Below are 19,967 nucleotides of genomic sequence, written 5' to 3'. Positions count from 1 at the left end.
TTGATTTTCTACGTGTATCACAAATTTATCATCAAATCATTTTTCAACTAAAACATAGCATAAATATATTTTCCGGAAATGCAAATTTGTTTTCAACAAAACAACTCTCTATGAGAATGGAATCGTGCGCTCTTGTTAGCTGACCTTTCTATACAACTAGCATGAATGCTGTTTTCCCAGACCGTAAATTCCTTAAATGTACTTCGACGGGATTCAAACCTGGACAGTGAATGGGAATAAGCTTGAAGAAAAGGTTTCCAATTTCAGTCCTACCCAGCTTTTTAGAGGCACACAATAAAGCCCAGGGCGAATGACGGCCCGGATCTTTGTGGATTTGTTTTGACGCCTGTGGGTGTTTTCATTTCATTTGCACGGTGAGACGCTCGTGACACAGAAAGGAGCAATGGCAACTCCTGTATTCACGGGTGTCTGTGTGTGTTGGTATTAACCTCTATGTATAGACTCAAAGCCAAAACGCTCGCTAAAATCTGTGACAGGATTTCTTGTTACAGTTGTAAATATCATTGCACTCGCTAAATACCCCATCCTCTAATTTAATCCTCCCCAAAAATGGAGACATATCAATCAAATAGTTTTCTTTTCCATCAAGTAGTCTTATAGAAATAGACATATTGGAGAACTATTTAAATTCACATCGTCAGTTTATAAAAATGATCGTTTCGGGTGCTTTTACAAATTGGTTTATCAATTTTAGAGTTGACTTATTTTTTCTCCTTCACATTGGGGCCCGGAAAGGTCAAATACTAGTAATTATATATGATTGACTTCAACAAGTAAATGTAGCAATAAAAACGATAGTTAATGTTAAGTGTTAGAATGCTATCGCAGCACCGTAATATCACACCTTTCTCGACAACTGTTGTCTGCAATGCTATACATTCATGCACAATTCAGGAATCGCCATTATAGTACAACAGAGAAACTAATAAGATCATAAATATTCAGCACGTACGAATTCTGATACCACAGCTTAGCTCTAACGTTTTGTATTAATGTTACAAGAACCATGAAAACTTTTGTTTTAATAATTGTTTCAAGGACCATCAACGACTGAAGAAAAAGGGCTATATTCTTGCTTTATTGTTTGAATGTGTTTATGGCGTTGTTTATCTCGGTCATGTGCGGTGGCTATTGCGTTTGACTATCTGTATTATTGGATTATTCCTATAAGCTATACTGGGATAGATTAAACCATCGATACAATTATTTTCATCATTCGTCTTTACATGAAAAAAAATTAAATAAAATTCATGGTGATTTTTTTAACATACGAAATAGATGTACTTGTCACTAAAAAGAAGAATAAAATATGTAGAATAAGTATTGCATAATACGACGTATATGTGATGATAAGGTATACAATATAAGCGATGAAAAGTAACACAGTTTAAAAAGAAGTAACGGTGATGAATTTCCATGCACAGATGTAGATTTTATAAGTCTGGAATTGTACAGGTGCTGAATGTTTTTCGACACCGAACGGATTAGCCGCAGATTTCCAGTCAAAGAATTGAGATATGACCTACACTAAAATCGAGGCCTGCAAGTAATGCGAAACGAACAGTATTTGGAAGATCTATGTAAATGAGTTTCTTATGGATATGTTATATATTAATTTCAGTGTTTATAACCGTAAGTTGACGCAACGACGTTGAAATAAGATCTTAATATTTTTTAAAAAGCCATCTTGTGAGTTCCTTCTAAGAAATTACCTGTGCTTCCATTGTATAAGTGTTAATTTGTAAGAGCTGTAAACGTTAAACTGAAGTGCGTAAACATTTTATAACTCCTACTGCTGTTAATGGTCGAGTCGACTTCATTTTGTTACAGCCGTTCCCACACTGTTGTCTGAAATTGTGAATTTATCCTTGACAAAATGCGTTTATAATCGACCCGGATATATTTATAACAATGTTCAGATTAGCATGTAAACCTTTAAAATTGAAGCAAACTTGTCGGAATTAACTAAGGCATTTATTTAACCAAAATGTAAATTTACAGGTCGACAAAACAACTCGCACAAAATGTAAATAATAATAAATATCAGACCAGAGTAGATGAAGCCCAAAGGTTTGCCGGCATCAGCTGCATGACAACCGGCTTTGTGTTAATCTCACATCTTTGTAATTGTTTCCAACGGCTTCAAAGTAATCGTAAAGCAACAGCACATCCTTTTTCACGCGCACTGCCGATTAAATAATTAGCGTCGTACATTATTATATTGCGGCTTTAATTATCTATGATAAAAGCGAGAAAATGTTGCTTTGTGTGCGATATACATGTGCATGCCGACTTAAGATTGTAGCTAGGATACACGATGTCGACAATTATGTTTTACTTTATTAACAATAAATATACATACGGTTCAGTTTGATGAAGTCATTGTGCATCGGTTGAATCTGTGATCATAAAAGATCCAAGTTATCGATTATTAACTTTATCTGTTATGTTGATCTTCTATGTTCACAAAATTACACATTTATGTTATTTTATCAAACAATATATTTATTAAATTGTTTGATCAACAACAATAACTTAATGCATATTTTGAATATGATTTACATAAATCATGTTATAATTGCATATATAATGCATACAATCTATATAACTCTTCAATTTTATCTTATTTTCATATTAACCATACCAATACTATGTAAACAATAAACAAAATAATAATCATTGGGCAGACTAGAAAGTTAATATGTTTTTGCTTAAATTTACATGTTTGTTTGTTAATTACCATTTAAAAGATTTGCAAAATAAATCTTATTTCAAGCAAAATCAAAACATCAATATAAAAAAAATCGTTTTGTTATTCGTTGCTTAGAGAATATACTGAGAAATACAATAAAGATGTTTAAAGGAATTTTAATTATTTAACCATTTAGTAAAGATCTGAAGATTTAAATTTCTATGGCAATATGGAAATGCGAAAATCTGTTATGTTTTTTTTTGTTACTTCATAGCAACCTCTTGACTACAATTCGTGCATATAAAGCTTAACGATGAAATAGTAAATCCGCCGCCAAGGAGGGAGAAATTAACATAGATAAAACATTTCCGTCATCTTTGAAATGCGTCATACATTGAAAGTGCTGGTATCAGTGTCTTATTGAATTCCGTTTAACAGGTTCATGTAATTTTACGAATGCACTACGTTCATTAAAAACACTTTTTGTTTTATACAAATGTACATAAATATTAAAGGTATCTGTAAATGTTCATAGATATTGTCCATTAACTTTGTACATTAAAATTTGTTTTCCTCTGCAAGTTCTGTTTTCAATTAGTGGCGTATTAACGGACAGGACATTTCAATGCATTCCATTTAGCATCACCAGCCGTTAGTTTACACGGAATTCCCCTGCGTATTAATATCCCCCTACCAGACAATGGATCCTCGGAAACGTTGGATTATTATAGTATAACTGAAAAAACAAATGTTATGTACTTGTGTTCTTAGAAACCATTAATTTGAGGTAGTTTTAAGTTAATAAGAAAAAATTAATAATATCTTTCAAGTTTGGTTATATGAATATCTGTAATACTATTAGCAAACAGTCTACTTATCCTTTTTAAATATGCATTAAAAAAAACACTATCTGTACTTTAGCTGAATCTGCAGGCAGTTTTGTTTTGATAAATTTTATGTTACGTTACATAATAATAAACCTGACGTTCTTTTGAAATCCAATATTGAAATTATTGAATTTATTGAATTATCGGGCTGTAGAACCTCCCCATCACGATTTTGACACATCTTTTCACCTCTTTTGAGTTCCCTCAATTGTCTCCTAGGTTTGGTCCCTTAGCATCAATGATGAGTCCTACAAGGATGAAACAGTTGACTCTATTTTGGCTCAATTATCTCTAACTCAAAATTTTTATTATTGTTGTTAATATATTGTGTTGTGGGATATTACGTATTGGGAGCACGTCATAATTCCGCCATTGCTTGTATTTGATGTTTTATGATACTAATCAATCTCAGAGATGTCTTTGAATCACTTAAAAAGAAGTATTTATATAAATATATATACTGAATTTGTCAATGCAACAAATATTAAAAAAAAAAATCCTCGTTGTTGAGGAACATTATTCAATGCTCGAATTTAAAATAATAAATCATCAAAATTACGTCATTATAAATAAAATTCACTGTCAGTATGTCTAGAGTGTTTATGTTGATATATTTCCTCGGCATAACCTCCTACCCACCTACCTAGATCTTGTATATGATGTATGTGTTTTCAAACGGTGGTACCGCGACCCCAGATTGTTAATGATACTTACTTCATATACCTGCGATTTACCTACGACGTAGACGAGCAGACGACAAAGGCCGCGATTTCCTCCACACGATAGGGTTGACAGCTCCAAAAGTTATCGAGCAAATTTGCCTCCAATGGCGGCCATAAATCATATCCGTGGCTGTCGAAAACATTTTACGTTAAGTTTACAAAAATATATTCATTATCATTAAAGGGAAAACTAGCTAAAAGCATTCAAGTGAAACGTTTTCTTATGAAATACTTAGGGAAACGATAGAAGACTGGTCTCGTTTCAAAAGGGCTGACGACAAAAGTGGTACTTTGTGTGAAGTCGTCATGAGCTCATGCCACCCATACTCCAAGTATATAGACCCGCGGCATGATGATGGGACGATACCCTACAGAATAAGTCATGCATGACGATCTCCAAACACCAGTAGATCGGCGTTCTACCCTAATATACTGGTTTTGATTAATGAGTATTGCCGGGATGTGCTGGTAAAGAGGTGTATATGCGCAATTTTCATCACTGTAAACGATTTAGGTTCGCACAAGATCCCCTCGCTGATAAAATGATACATGTCGAAACTGCTGCACGTGATACACGAGGAGAATGGACGACAAAAGTAGTCGATAAACATTTTCTGCTGTAACATGATGAAAGTAAGAGGATAACGGGAAATGAATGTTGCTTGTTTAGCACGTGTAATTGTTATATACCACGTGAAATCTTGACAAGTCTGGTTCTCGGTGTCCATAACAGTTGCGAAATGACGTGCTCTGATTGGCCCACTTCATGAATTAGTATGTATTCATATGTAAAATAGGCGTTATTACCAAAATAATTTAAATGATTTCTAAAGTGAAAATTAAATATCTGATTACATATTTAATCCAATTTCTATAGATTTTTTGTAGAAATATGACCTCCATATTAGAATGATACAAGTCATGAATCATATTTAATGACCGAAAGCTGTCTATTAATCTACAAGCTAATAACGGATTTTAATCGTTAAAACGCCTTGAAAATGATCTGAAAACTGAATAAAAACCACTTGTTAATGGATTTTAATTACAATATTAAAACAGTATTTCTACGTTTGAATGTATGTGTCAGCTGCATGATATCTCACATATTTCAACAATTAATATAGAGATCCAATCGTCTGATGTCGTATAAACTCGTTACATTGAGATACTGTTATCAAAAACGTATCTCAAATCTTCAGTATTCAATCAATATTAAAGTAACGGTAATGAAAATTCACCTCCTGGCTATTATGTCACTCGAAAATTGAATTTACACCCATAATACTTGATAATGAGTTTGATACAACGAATGGGTCTTTTTGAGGAATAATTATGTAAAGTGAAGAAAAATTTTTTTTACCTGAAGGTAAGGTGAATAAATGGAGAAAGTACGAGGTGATTGATCGTAGATAAAGCATTGTATCTAGTAACAATGGATTTAATGGGTGATATATGTAGAGATTTATCCATTTACTATCAATAGTAGAACGAGTTAGTTTTTTTTAAATGGTGTCTTATATACACCATGTTGAAAATGATATTAAATATCTATAGAAAACGGCTATAAATCTTACCTAATAACCTTTCACTAGCTTGCATTAAGTAAATACTATCAGAGAGGTATCCTTATGCAGATATCAGATGTATTGCATACACAGAACCATGTGTTATACTGCAACAGTATATTAATTGTACCAATATTTTGCTATTTTATAACTAATACATTTTGTGCAAATATTTCTCTGTGTGAATTTGTTATATGCCAGATTTAAACTATATTCACTGTTATACAGAAACGTTCCTTAACATGTTTGAACAAATTGAACAAGATTTTTGACAAAAGTATGAAAATGTATGAATCAATTATGTATGTGGAAAGCTATGATGCTATAGATAATGTAAAGAGGATGAAAAAACCCTAATTTGAATTGGAGGAAACGATTTGGTTTAAACTCTAAGCAGATGTGAATATAAATAATAGATTGGCGCGTTTCACTTTCTTAGAAAATAAAAACGGAGAGTTTTGGGACGAAAGTATCATAATTTATCATTCAAGAGTATTTCTAAGTCTTCAATGCCTCACAAAATATACAAAATAAATATTAATTCTGTTTGATTGAAAGTTGAGATTCCTTGAAGCGTAAACAAATATAGTAAACAAACAGTGTTACATAAATATCAATCGGTATTTATTACAGCTTATTATTTGTGTATCACGTTTGTTAGGTACCGTTCGTGTCCTTATGGATTTATTAAGCGAACTAACACGTCTTGTCTAAAACACCACGCAATGTGCCCAAGGCTAATCCCGTAAAGGATTTTGTAGGAACACTGAGTTATATTGTTCTGCCTATTAAGTGTCGTAAAGATGATATCAGATGGAGGTGTGATATTAATACGACTTGACAAGCCATTCCTATGGGATTAGTGGATATGTGTGAGGACTGAGGGGCTCCGAACATTATCCAACTTGTCTAATCTCAAACGATTCATTCGATTGGATTTAAGCATTTTTGCTAAATGTGTTTGATAAAGATAAGCAAGTTGTTTATCTCTGTTTTATGGAGACGACATTTTCAAACCATTCCCGTATATATCATTTATTCAGAACATTACTTGCAGGTGTCACCTAGGAATGGTTAAATACTCTAAGGCAAATAATTATGGAACATGTGATACCACAAAAATATCCATGAAGTAAAGATGTTGGCAATGGACAAAACAAATGGTAGAATAACACTGCTAGCTGAAATAACAGCGAAATAAAATATATAGGAATACACAGCATAATTGTATATCGCCAACAATAGATAAAGCAACTAGCCGATAATTGCTACTATTTCGAGACATTATGCATCTGACCGAAAGACCAATTTAAAGGAAATTTGATTGACTTAAAGAACGCATTATTTTACAAGCTGTCCAAATTGAACAAAACAAAAAACAAAAACGGAATCTTATGGAATTTTTCACTTTTAACGAATGAAAGCGTTTATATGATTATACGATCCAGCATCTGAGGTTTTATTTTATATCGATTGAAGACACCGTTAAATAAGTATGACATATTGTGATTATCAGTGGGTAGTCAAATATATTACGTGTGGTTGTAAATTTGTTTTTATACTAAATGTCTTAAATGTGATACAGTTTATTACTTAAGATTAGAATTGACCCTGGGTTGATAACGTTTATGTATAATTGCTACATGCGACACTTCATTTTCCGTTTACCGTTATTTTCACGTGTTTACTGTATTAACACTCACGGAAAAATCGTTATTCTATAAAACATCTTCATTTATTATTTAAAACGTAAGATTTTATGTGGTAAAAATCAAGAACTAAATCAAATTAATGAATACGATACACCGCGATAACAACATCGTCCTTCTATATAATTATTCATAACCACATCTCCAGATTGAGTCTTGAACAGCTGTTCAGTAAGCGCGAGCTAATGTGTCTGTAATTTATTGAGTTCGATTGCTGGATCCCCTGCCCACTAACAACAATGGCTGTTGACTGTTAATAATGTCCTCTACACGACCTGATGGATCAATGTTAGCGTAATGATGGACCGGGTGTGTCTTGAATGACGTAGTGTCAAAACCATCACTACTCACATCCCACCGCTTCCACCAAAGGCGAACCAACTCAGCTGCGGAGCATACACATGTTACAGGATCGAAATTCGATCTCATATATCTTTTTTTAGGTCATCATCATCGTGTATAGGCGTTTGGCAATGTATCACAAGTTACTTGCAATATTTCCAAATGCTAAATGCAACTGGAAAACCCCTTTCTGGAAATTCTCCCAATTTTCTAATACCAAGACACAATATCTTCCATTCGATCTTCATAAATCAAATTTCTTAGGATCGAATGTATTTTTTCTTTGAGAACAAAAAAAACCTTAAGCGATCGTGAGCGGTCTTTTTAAGCTCGCTCAAGAGTGGAAGTCGAGATTCTGAAACTGATAATTTTCATATTTCCTGCCTGAAGACTATGCCGAGGACAAGTTGGCAGTCTGTCCCAGTCGACCGAAGCGCCTCCTGGTGTATAATGAGTGTTTGATCCGGTGTCGAGGCTGACAAGCGATTCCCCGTCATGTTTAAACAGACTCTCAGATAATGCGACTTTTGAGCCACTTCGGAATCACGGGATCTCCCTAAATTGTATGACGTCACCAATTCCATCGATTCGATGTCGTTGGAGAAATGATCGCCATAACAAGATAAATTACATCTGGTGTAAAATGAATCAGTCTTTTACGTTATGAAAATATAATCTTACAATAAAACAAAACATTTCATTCAATTTCCTAATAAATATCATTATTCAAGGGATCGCCAAATACTAAATCAATCAATCTTGCTTGTAACAGACATTTTTATTGGCTTATATAGGATATTATGTTAACCAAAGGAGGACGTCACCGTTTAAAATAAAAGTGGATTTCCACAGGGATTGTGTACAGTAAAATAAAGATTATCTTGAACATATGTCTATGTTTTCTGAGCTTTAACATAAAATCAACCGGAGAGTACTTCATAATTAACCGTCGCTTCACATACCGTTTTTTGTGCTATATCTCCCTACATAAAAATACATTTTAATCCTGTCAGCAGTCAGGAATGAAATAAGTAGATATTGATAAACTTTGTATGTTTTTCCTCAACATTATTTCATCTTTATAATACAGTTTTTTTGTATATCTAAATGTGATGGTTGACGACATCAACAGGTACTCGATTTAGGTATGCGTATTGTAACGATACGGGATAGGTCTGCCACAACTTGTCTATTTCAAGTTTCTCATAATTTAATGTATTACAAACGTACCACTGAACGCGTTATTCCCATCACCATGGTCGTACAGAGTACATATTATGGTGTGACGGGGATGTTTATTATAACGTTATGTTCGCACGCTGTGCTATTCTGCTCACGGTTCGGCCGATATACGAACATTTTCAGGAGTTCACACCTCGCCGTTCCCAATGCCCGGTCCGCCTCTCCTACCCTCTAGAGAGTTTTTCCGTCAGGGCTCGACGATTGCCGGGGGGTGTCGGTACACAGCTTTTGTGTATTGGTCACGGAACATTACACATATCTGGGGTGGAAATGACTCGGAATCGATTCCCCATCATGGGATTACTCGTCCATTTTCTGTTCCATAATCGAGATGGGATTATCCCTTCGGAAGCTTTCGGTGCCAACTGTGGCCGCTCAAACAAAACCCCATTTGCCAGAACTGGAAATACAAATGATGGTTACCCTTTCGAGTGGAAATTCATGTCATAAAGGGGATTACAGATTTAAACCCTGCGTGTATTGACGAAATGCATCGTAGCGTCTCGTACCAGTTACTACTCAGAGAAAAAAACACCCTACATCATCTTTTTGTGGGCTTCTAAACAGGTGCACAACGATGTGAGCCGGGCCTGTGTTTGTTTTACCTCTACTGTTCTCTCTGGCTACTCGCTAATACTGTATAGCCAACCGAGTCTATCAACTGAGTAGAGGACCGACCGGCTCTCATCGGAATGCCGTCGACAAAATCGATAAAATGCATGGATTCACCTTATTCTGTTTAAATCTCAAGACTAAACCTACTTAAATCCAAACCAAAGTAATCTATTCAAGCAGGAATATTTTTTGAATTCTGCTTCACTTAAACAAATTTGCGTGTAACAGAAATTCTGTGTAATCTTTACCCGGCTTCCGCATCGATTCTTAGATACTCAATATGAGTAAGAACAAAACTTATCCATGGCGGCTATTGGGAATGTGATTCGGTTGAGTGGACACAGCCCGACAGAATCATACTGACATACGCCTTCCGTGTACGCGTCCGACAACATGCTCATTAATATTGATGAACTTTATCGTCCATGCGTGAACGTATTCGATGAGAAGATAAACATAACCTGTAAACGATGGTGCTTGATGTCGGGTGGACATTACTTTCCCCCTGGCTAGTTGTGAATTTATGATAAGGGACAGACGACACAAAATGTTCTGTTAACTAAAATTGGAAGAGAATGGACTAATTTTGTTTGGATTGTTTTTTTTTTCTGTTTTCGAAGGATAAGATAAAGGATGTTTCAGATTTTGTACAAATCTGTGATATTCCAGTTAATGGGTTTGTTAGGCGACTTACGTAAACATTCCTAAAAATATGTACACCTCTTTGTTTGTGGAACAGATAAATCAACAGTGATCTTCAGTCTCATCGGTTGTAGCCTTTATTGATATTTTACAACCCGCTGATTTTACTTCGTTGTCTTCCTTGACATCGGTTTTCATAAAACCTTTATTTCAATGAGGAGTTTATAACCGTATTACGGTTAGACAAACCTGTTTCATATTTTTATTTAAGTTACGAAAACATACTATTGTTTATTATTATATTATAATGCTTGTTAAACAGATCCAGATACGTTTTAAAAGTACATGTACAATTGTCTAAAATATCAAGATTTAATTGAAAGAATTATATGTGCGTTAGTAAATGTCAACGGAATTTGTATATTTATCTTAGGCTGTGGTATTTACCAGTCGTCATCAGGAAAACAAACCGACGTTTCAACCTGGAAAAAAAAAAGAATAAATAAAAATATCGTGCCATTAAATGCAAATACGTATGCAATTCACTCCTCGCGGTGCAGAATTTTAATTGAGACCCCAGTTTAACTAATGTTCGTACAATGGAGAAATACGAACTGCCTTGTGAAATGCCGGGATAACTGGTTTACACCTAGACGCCTGTTCTGTGCAAAGTTATGATTCATAGCTATTTGTTGTATTGGAGTTGTGTACTTTTATTGTGATTAATTGGTTGGAATTTATTTTTCTTGTTAGGAATGCTAGAGCCTCCTATATATAGGGAATGTCCTTTAGGCACAAATAAGAGAGGGCAGGTACCTCACGGACACATACACTTTACGAGTTCATAATCTTTAAATCGAAAAGTTAAAAAAGGTTTTAAACGTACATTCAAATTCTGCTAATTTATTAAATTTGTTTTTATGTAAACGAAGTGCTTTGAACTTTCGTAGATCATAATTGATAATTAAATCGTTTGGTTCATTGGCGTCTGGTGGTGCCCTTACTATCCAGTGTACCAAAGAAAAGGCGAACTGTGAAAGTTACATATATAGAAAGTCTATAGCCAATGTTTTCTTTGCGTCCATTCAGATTCGGTACTTCACAAGAACCACAAACAAAAATAATCTAATGTCTTCAGCGAACTTTTATTTACCGCAAACACCTGTGGATTCAGGGATGCGTGACGAACCCCAAGACGTACCTTTTGGCGATTTTAGGTCTGGACCTGTATGATAAATCCTTCTATAAATAAAACAATGATCAAAGTCGATTAAGGTATTTGTGCGATTTTATTGCTTCAATCACCCTGTCTTACTTGCCGAGTCCACACCGATTGTATAATCTCTAGAATAACAGCAGGGGTTGGCACAGTTGATCGCTTACACTATATTCTATAGCTGTCAATCCTGCGTATTCGACATGGCTGTGTGAAAACCACAACAATGCTTTGTATAGGGAATGTCCACCCTCGGCTGTTTTCATGACTTATATATACGAAATTTATTTCGTATTCTATGACCACGCTGTCCAGCTGCCCTAAAGCGAAAGTAAACTATCAATAACAATCATTTTGTGTTTTCTTTTCCAACTTAATCTCATTTGATCTCAGCAAGACCACAGACCGGGCAGTATCTCCATTTACGGGTGAGAGGCTTGGACAAAATCCAGTAGACTACCCTGAATGGCCGATACTGGTCCATGATCATCGTCATTGTTTGAGCTATCGATGCTCGTGAGATAACGACTGTCAAGTTAGGTTCGAGCCGGACAAACTAAATCTGCCAAGTCCGCGGATAATGGTCAGCTAAGTAGGCCCCCGTCGGGAGGAAATTGTCAACCCCGGATATCTCAGAGGGGTGTAATTGACCTCTTCGTAAGTGATTACCGCGTAGTTTATACACTGTTAAACATTGTTGTACTTTGTATAAATGTGTCTTGTAGAGTGAGAACCCTATCACTTTCTATTAATTTGTCAAATGATGAAATGACACAACGGAATGAGGAGTTTAATTGACACCTGCCTGAAGCCCAAGAGGCACACACCTCATCCCTAACGAGTCAAATGCCAAATGGCATGTCCTTTCTCGATGGTCATGGAACATGACAACACATTCAGTTCCTGATTTATTAGATTTGTCCCCGGTGGTCGCGTTTTAGTATTTAATCTAGACAAAATATTGCGACGTGAGTTTTGATTTAAACCTTCCCTTATCATAACGAAGTACTAGTTCCAATTTCAATAAAAACAAACTCATGGGCACATTCCTCGACGAAATTAATGATTAAGTGACTTTACAATCAGGAAATGTCAGACTGCATTATGACTTGAAAGTGGCTCACTGATATAGACGTCCCGAAAGGCCCACCGACAAGAACCACATATATTAGTAATGTGCAAATATGGTTGGTTGTGCAAATAGTTGAGCAATAACTTTCGACTGATATAATCTATAGTAGCTTCTCCTCAAGTACCAGTAGTGGATTTATAGATAATTTATTTGGGAGCATTCCGGTTTTATTTTCTAAAAGCCACTATAGATATGGTATTAGGGTTGTTTTATAGAAGGGGCAAATTGATGAGAAATTCGGACTGACTCACCAAGACCTTTACACAGAAATAACAATGGAACAGCGACTTGAAAACAAACGCGAATTTCTAACTCAAAACCAATAATACAAGGCAAGATACGCCTGAGGTATGAGGAAACGAAAATGGAACATGGAGGACATTGAAGAAGTAGAAGGAGACATTGCTTTGACAATGTTTTAAGGGGCTTTCAGTATGGATTGAATCCCCTCACTTGATTTTGATCTTTGAAACAAAAAAACATAATGTGTCGTTAGACGTTCTATTTTCTAATATGAAGGGATGGTTAGTAAAATACTAGTTTGGTGGGAGGATCCCGCTGTTTTGTTGGGCTGTTTTCGCGAAGTTTGACTGATGGTAATGACAGACTGTGTTTTACGAGCACCGTTGTCTTGTGATGTTAGTGCTTTTAATTGTTCCGTAGAGTTTCCAGGACCCACAGCCGTCTCCAAATAATCAACTTTAGCAGAAGCAGTAATAACTGTCACCTGACGCAAAACTAACACACATGCAGATACATTTATGCAAAAGCTTTGTTGATGGGCTTCCCTGCTTTGACAGCTTGACAGACATCTTGTAGCGACGCCCCTGCTAATATGATCCATGATAAAATCTCTTGGAACATTTTCCTCAGTAAATTCTTGAGAGGGAGTCTTGAGAGGGAGCAGCAATATTTACCTATATCCTGCAGCCACATTTACACCCGACCATGTGACGTTGCCCTTGTCTATAGACACGTGCGATAGAACGTGAAGATGTCTTGTCACAAGTACCACTTCACCTGTGCATATGTCTCCGTGTCCTCATTCATTGGTTACCTCTACATGTATGTACTTTTGACACATACAATATGTAGAATCCTAATTACTTTTTTTGTAACATTAAAGTACACCTGACGTTGAAACCAATTTAGAATGAATCCATCATCATCTGAATTTACTTTGGTCACATCTACTTTAGAACTGTAAAAGCGATTTGCCCACAGCCATAGCCTTCTTTGAGAGGACATATTTAAGGTGTATCATTGCCGATTTCAATAATACGCGGCCATTACTGTCATAATGCCAATTTACCTACAGCTGACTGCGGGCTTATCGCTTGGCTTTTGGAGTTTTTTCCTGGATTTGATCAAAGTGTAATACATTAAGTTTGAATATGACTTGTAGGTTTTAAAGCGTTAATGAGGCTTGTACGACGGATGATTTGTTTGTGTAATGTTTCCGAGTTATATTCAAAATTTCGAACGGATAAATGTTTTGACTTCTAATTCATTTCCGATGGACTTGGCCTCAAACTATTTACTTCGATCTTAATTACAAAAAAAATAAACCTCGTTGATATTCCATTTTGTTTTTCTCATTCATCATTACAAAAATAACAATTCTTATTTGGTGTGTAGGGAATGGCATTTTATGAATAAATTTGCAATTGGTTTTTGTATAATTATCATATTTTGTGATTATGCTTAAGAGCGTGTTCCAAGCGTAACATTTAGGATACGAAACATAGTAAATGGCAAAACAAATTGCATTTGAAAGTTCTGTCGTTTCTGTGTTCCGTTTGACTGACGCATTCTATGAAAGCGTTATTCCTTGAACAAGATCAATATATTCTATGGGTATAGTTTATGTTGACAAGTAAACAACACGTGGTTTTCATTACCGCATTATATCCGTTATCAGAATAACAATTTTGTCTACAAGCTGCTTACAGTGCGTGCGTTTTGACATCAGCGCTATTCTTTTACCAATAATTACACGAACGTATTAATGAGCTATTAAACAGTAATTGGCATCCATTTTGAGGGTATCGCATACACGAAGAGTATAATTTGTCTACGTCACATCAAGAGCAACACCAGGACTGGGATTACATCCATCTCTCTTTAATAAAGGATTCTCTCGCTGCTTGATGAACAATTACATGTATTACTCGCGAATTTGATAGTGTTTTGTATGATGAAACGAGTGTCGACAACAAGTTTTGAGCTCAGAGTTTTAATTCGTTCAATCATATATATATGAAATGATGAAAGCTGCTTGTAGGTGTTGTATATGTCGTACTATCTGGATTGGGCTGGCTATCGAATTAAGAAAAAGTATTCAAAATTTGTCAGCATTATTAGTAGCATTAATATTTCCTGACGAGTTGGTCGGGGTGGCACAGTGGAAATACACTTGTTTTTCACCTGGGCGGCCCGGGTTCGATTCTTCAATCGAACGTGAAAAGAGCCCTCGTGCGCTTCAATCCGGGTCAACAAGCGATTGATTTAACTTGTTTCTTAATTTTTGTAAAATAAATAAAGTTTGCATTTCCAATTTTTCTCGACTTCACTACAGGAGTTTCTAGACTTTTAAACGAAACAGCTGTAGGGTGCAACCTATAGTTTCAATGTACACTGCATAACACAAGACTTAAGTATACATTATTGTACATTTGTGTATGTTATGATATTGTTCAAAAAGGAGCAAACAACTTCGGTATGAATCGTGTCACATTTAGATGTAGTGTCAATGTATACATTAATGTTGTATTTATAAGTTCATTACTTCCTATTTTCCAGGTATGGTTTCAAAACAGAAGGTCGAAAGAAAGAAGAATGAAACAATTAAGTGCTCTAGGTGCCAGACGCCATTTTTTCCGGAACCCACGTCGGATGCGCGCGCTGAGGACGGGGATGTCACCTAGTGAACTAGATGAGACAGAAATGATGGGAGGCCCTGGATTCGGTTACTTCTCAGGTAGATACTCTTTTATTTGTCCATCAAAGGGAACTAACTCAGTAGAAAGAAGGGAATACAACTGCAATTAGAATTATTAAGTAACTCCTAACGAGTATATGCTTAATTGAAAACATTAACATGGTTTCACGTGTTAAAGTCATGCAACCTAACGCACAAAAAGGCAAGTTTAGCTTGAGGCACCTTCCTTACAATGACAAGGTCGTTCATCTATACATTTACCTACATTGAACTGTTGTCATTAGGGTGTGCTTGGGTCATAAAGTTACAACATCGTGTTAAGCACTGTCAGATATCTATCAAAGTTCGCCGATGTGATGTATTAGGTGCTGGTACAGATGCTGGAACACTAAATATACCTGTTACAGCGCACCTAGCCTGAGGACTCCACCGTCATTACTGATAAATGAAGTCGGTGCACATACATATTTATGTATGCTTCGAGACTACAGTACTCGGCAGTCTCACATTCCTGTCGGCAGCTCCACGCATTAACAATCAGCTGCATTACAAAGTAGTTATTGGTATTTGCATGATCATGCAAAAAAAAAACAACCAGAAGTTACAAAACGAGAGTTTAATGTTAATCGTCTATGAGACTGAATGATTTAAAACAAACGACAAGTTTAATCTTTATGCTACCTTTTCGGTATACAGATTTGTTCCCGCTGTTATAACCGTAGCTAGATAAAAAAAAAAGTATGTATGAAAATATACACTCATGTTATATTTGCTACACGACTGAGTCCCGCCCAGTCCGCTTAGGGCCACAACCAGCGGGACACTCATGGATGCACGACGGGAAAAGGAAGACAATGCCGAGTTTTAAAAAGAGATGAATAATTTGGGATTCCATCCAGTCTAGAAGAAAACATTTTGTGCCTGTTTTAACGATTTTATATCACGTATTCCGTATCTCATTGGGCCCAGGCAGGACCCTGCAGTAGCGGGGATTACGAAGGATTAACTTGCCTATGAATTTTAATGTCACTAATCCCGCCCTGGCAGAGCGCTCTGGTCCCAGGGGTATGGCATCTCTAACGTCTGTATACGGGGATTTGTGCGTCTAATGTTGCATTCATCCTCTCTTCCCTGCAGACTACGTCCGTCCCTCTATTCATGTTGTCAGTGGTCGCCCCCTGATTTCGTATTCATGCCCCGTGCCCTTGGCCTTATTGTGACGTCGGTTTGTAAGCCATTTGTTTTGGTTAATGTTGTTTTAGCGTTTGTTATTTTGGAATGCTTTTGCGATCTTTGTTTCTGCAATAATAGAATAATAAAGCCACTGGTGACGTTTCATTCTTCATTTTGTAGTCTTGTCGTGTTCTTTAATACACTTTATTTTGCATTTGTTTTATTCAGAAGCTTCGTATTTCTCCGAAACCTCTTAATACCTATATAAATGTAGCATGGTCATTACAATTATACCAAATATTTATAAACGCACTAACTTGTATATGAATGCTGCATTTTTTATTTGAATTCTATTCCAGTCGGTTCATGAATTTAACTTGAGATATTTTATATTGTACAATTATATATCAATGTATGAGACGCCGTTACGTGCACAAGGAAAATCTGGATTTGAATAATTTTGTTTGTCGTGTATTCCTTCAAGCGAACATCAACGAACACAACTATCTTTCTGTGATCCACATGAGAACAGGTGACTTCCGGCCTCTTTTTGACTGTCATAATAGTGCTCTGTCTTTGCCGACTCGAATGTCTAAGGCACACCTTGAATCAAACCGCCTTAGGAAGCATAAAGCGTTAGAATGTCTAGTTTATGACACAACTTGGTGCGAGGGTCGTGAATGTTTTATGATTTTCTGATTAGATAGCCATCATTTTGAAAAAAATAACACGACATAATCGCTTTGAACAGAACACACTCACAAAATGATACACGCACATGCATGTTCCCAGAACCCCCATCAATATACCGACAGTCAAGTACCCGGATTAAACCATTGTGGATTCGCATTAAAGATGCATGCTCCATCGGACCGTTTAACGTAAATAATCGTCACTGCACGAGACACTTGTTTTTATGATGTACTAAAATATGTCTATTAAATTCGTTTTACAGTTGTGATCAAAGTCTATCGTTTTTGTAAATATTTAAAAAAAATAAATGATTGCAAGGCATGTAAATATAAACACCTTTGTATCTTGACGAGTATTTCGCTGACCTTACATACAGACATTTTTTGTGTTGGCAATTCTCTAATCTTCAATCGCAACTATTGATAATTACTCACGTTTATTTTAATTCATGCAAGACGTTAATCACGGCAATTTGGAGTCAATTCATGAGTTAGTTTTACAAAAACCTTGTATAAACTGACCTTTGACCCTGACAGAGTGTATTATTTTTCATGGGTATGATTATTTCTGCCACCTGTGGACAAGTAATCCGAGATCGAACCTTTCATTTTTTTAAACTCTTAAAATTTATCTTCATTCGCTGTTGGAAACCCTACACTCCTAAACAATCGACTCGTATGTAGTCGGAGGCACAAATGGCTCATTTGACGGCGTATCAAAGAATGCCAAACTTTCGTCTCCGGATCCTTCCTGCTCGGATCCGCTCCGGTTTGTATACACGCCTTGTATACGGACAGACAGTGATAGATGACATGTGTTCGCCGTACGTACGAGTAAAACCCGACTCCACTCCTCACCGCCAACAAGGGGTGCTGACAGACTTGAACAGTTTGTCAATTTTATGATAGTCTACCTCCGTCCATACAGTCAAAACCTGAGGGGCAGTACACCGCTTATAAGTATAGAGTTATATCCCAGACGGCATATACAACATACAGTGACGACTACAGCATAATACATTACGAGTGGTTAGAGTCGTCACGAAGAAACCGGACCACGACTTCATAGATAATAATAAATAGAAAACCAGACGTAAAACGATTTATATTAATTTATGGTTTTATCATTCAAATAGTTTTATCGTGAGCGGCTCTGTATGCAAAGTCCGAATGACATTTTCTGTAAAACTACTGACAAATGATATAACCAAGTACGAATAGTTATTAACATGCAGCGTAACACATTTCTAAACAATTACATCATATATGACAGTTAAATGCAGTATATTGTCAACTTCAGCTTTATATTAGTATATATTTATTTATCAATAAAGTGTCTTTATCATGTCTCATTGGATTGTAAGACACACAAGATATTAGCAAAAAAGCTATAAACAGTAGAGTCAAAATGTACTAAACTGCATCATACATCTATTTCGTCCTTCTAGGACTCGGGGTGATGCAAATGACGTGAAACTCGAAGAAGGTCCCACAAAAGCCAAAATCTTGATGGAGAGGAGATTCATAATACACATTCTTTCAATAAATTCCATAATTTTCATTATTGGCTTTTAAAAGAACATTAAGTACGTGTGTATATTCTGAACCTGTGTTCAATATTCAACATTAACAACACAATGATCATTATTGCGCGTTACAATAGTAAAATGTGTATTAAATATAAAATGCAACTTATAATTTTTGTATACTTAATACTTCAGATTTTAATGTACACAGGCAATAGCGCAAAATGAATATCATCGTTACTATTTGTAGGCTCCAGAGGGTTTCGTCCACTCACACGTACCAAGCGTCAGTCTTTGTTATGAATATCTATATTTAATGAAATGGACAACGTTATCCGTATTCATTGTGTGTAAGTTAGTGCAAGGCCAAACACAATAACCGTTTTGACACTTCTCAATCTTCAATACCAGCCATGCATCCATGATGATCCGTAATCATTCGTCCTAGCTCCATCTGATATTGGCTGTTTTCAGTCATGCATGTTTAACTACCCCCGACCCCTCGACAGCCGTCAACATACTTATATATAGACACGAATCGTCACCAGCTCGACAACCATGATGAGATAGGGCGGGGTTGATGAGAGATTACTCTTCCGGAAGTTATCGCGCCCCCATCACCACTTCGTCGTTCCTTTGAATATCACTCCGCGATGATGGAAACTTGTGATAACATAACCGCTATCGCGAAGATCTAACACTTCCGTAATCATGTATTCAAGCAAAACAAAATGTCAAGTTATTGTTTGAGCATTTTTTCTTCTATATACATGTATATAGTTAAATGATTAGAAGAGTACAAGGCAAAAAGTATATATTAATCATTCTTCAAGAGATTTAATTAAAA

General features: G+C 35.9%; 1 protein-coding gene across 1 annotated transcript in view; it reads left to right on the top strand.

Annotated features, from left to right (window-relative positions):
* Positions 1 to 19,967, top strand: part of LOC117332843 (LIM/homeobox protein Lhx1-like) — a 48,581-nt gene that overhangs the window by 21,916 nt on the left and 6,698 nt on the right. The window contains exon 4 of the mRNA XM_033891895.1: positions 15,591 to 15,768. Within this exon, the coding sequence (XP_033747786.1) occupies positions 15,591 to 15,768 (178 nt within the window). The remainder of the gene's footprint in view (positions 1 to 15,590; positions 15,769 to 19,967) is intronic.

Source organism: Pecten maximus, chromosome 8 (assembly GCF_902652985.1).
Source record: "Pecten maximus chromosome 8, xPecMax1.1, whole genome shotgun sequence".
NCBI lineage: Eukaryota > Metazoa > Mollusca > Bivalvia > Pectinida > Pectinidae > Pecten > Pecten maximus.
This window is presented reverse-complemented; position numbering and strand designations above follow the sequence as displayed.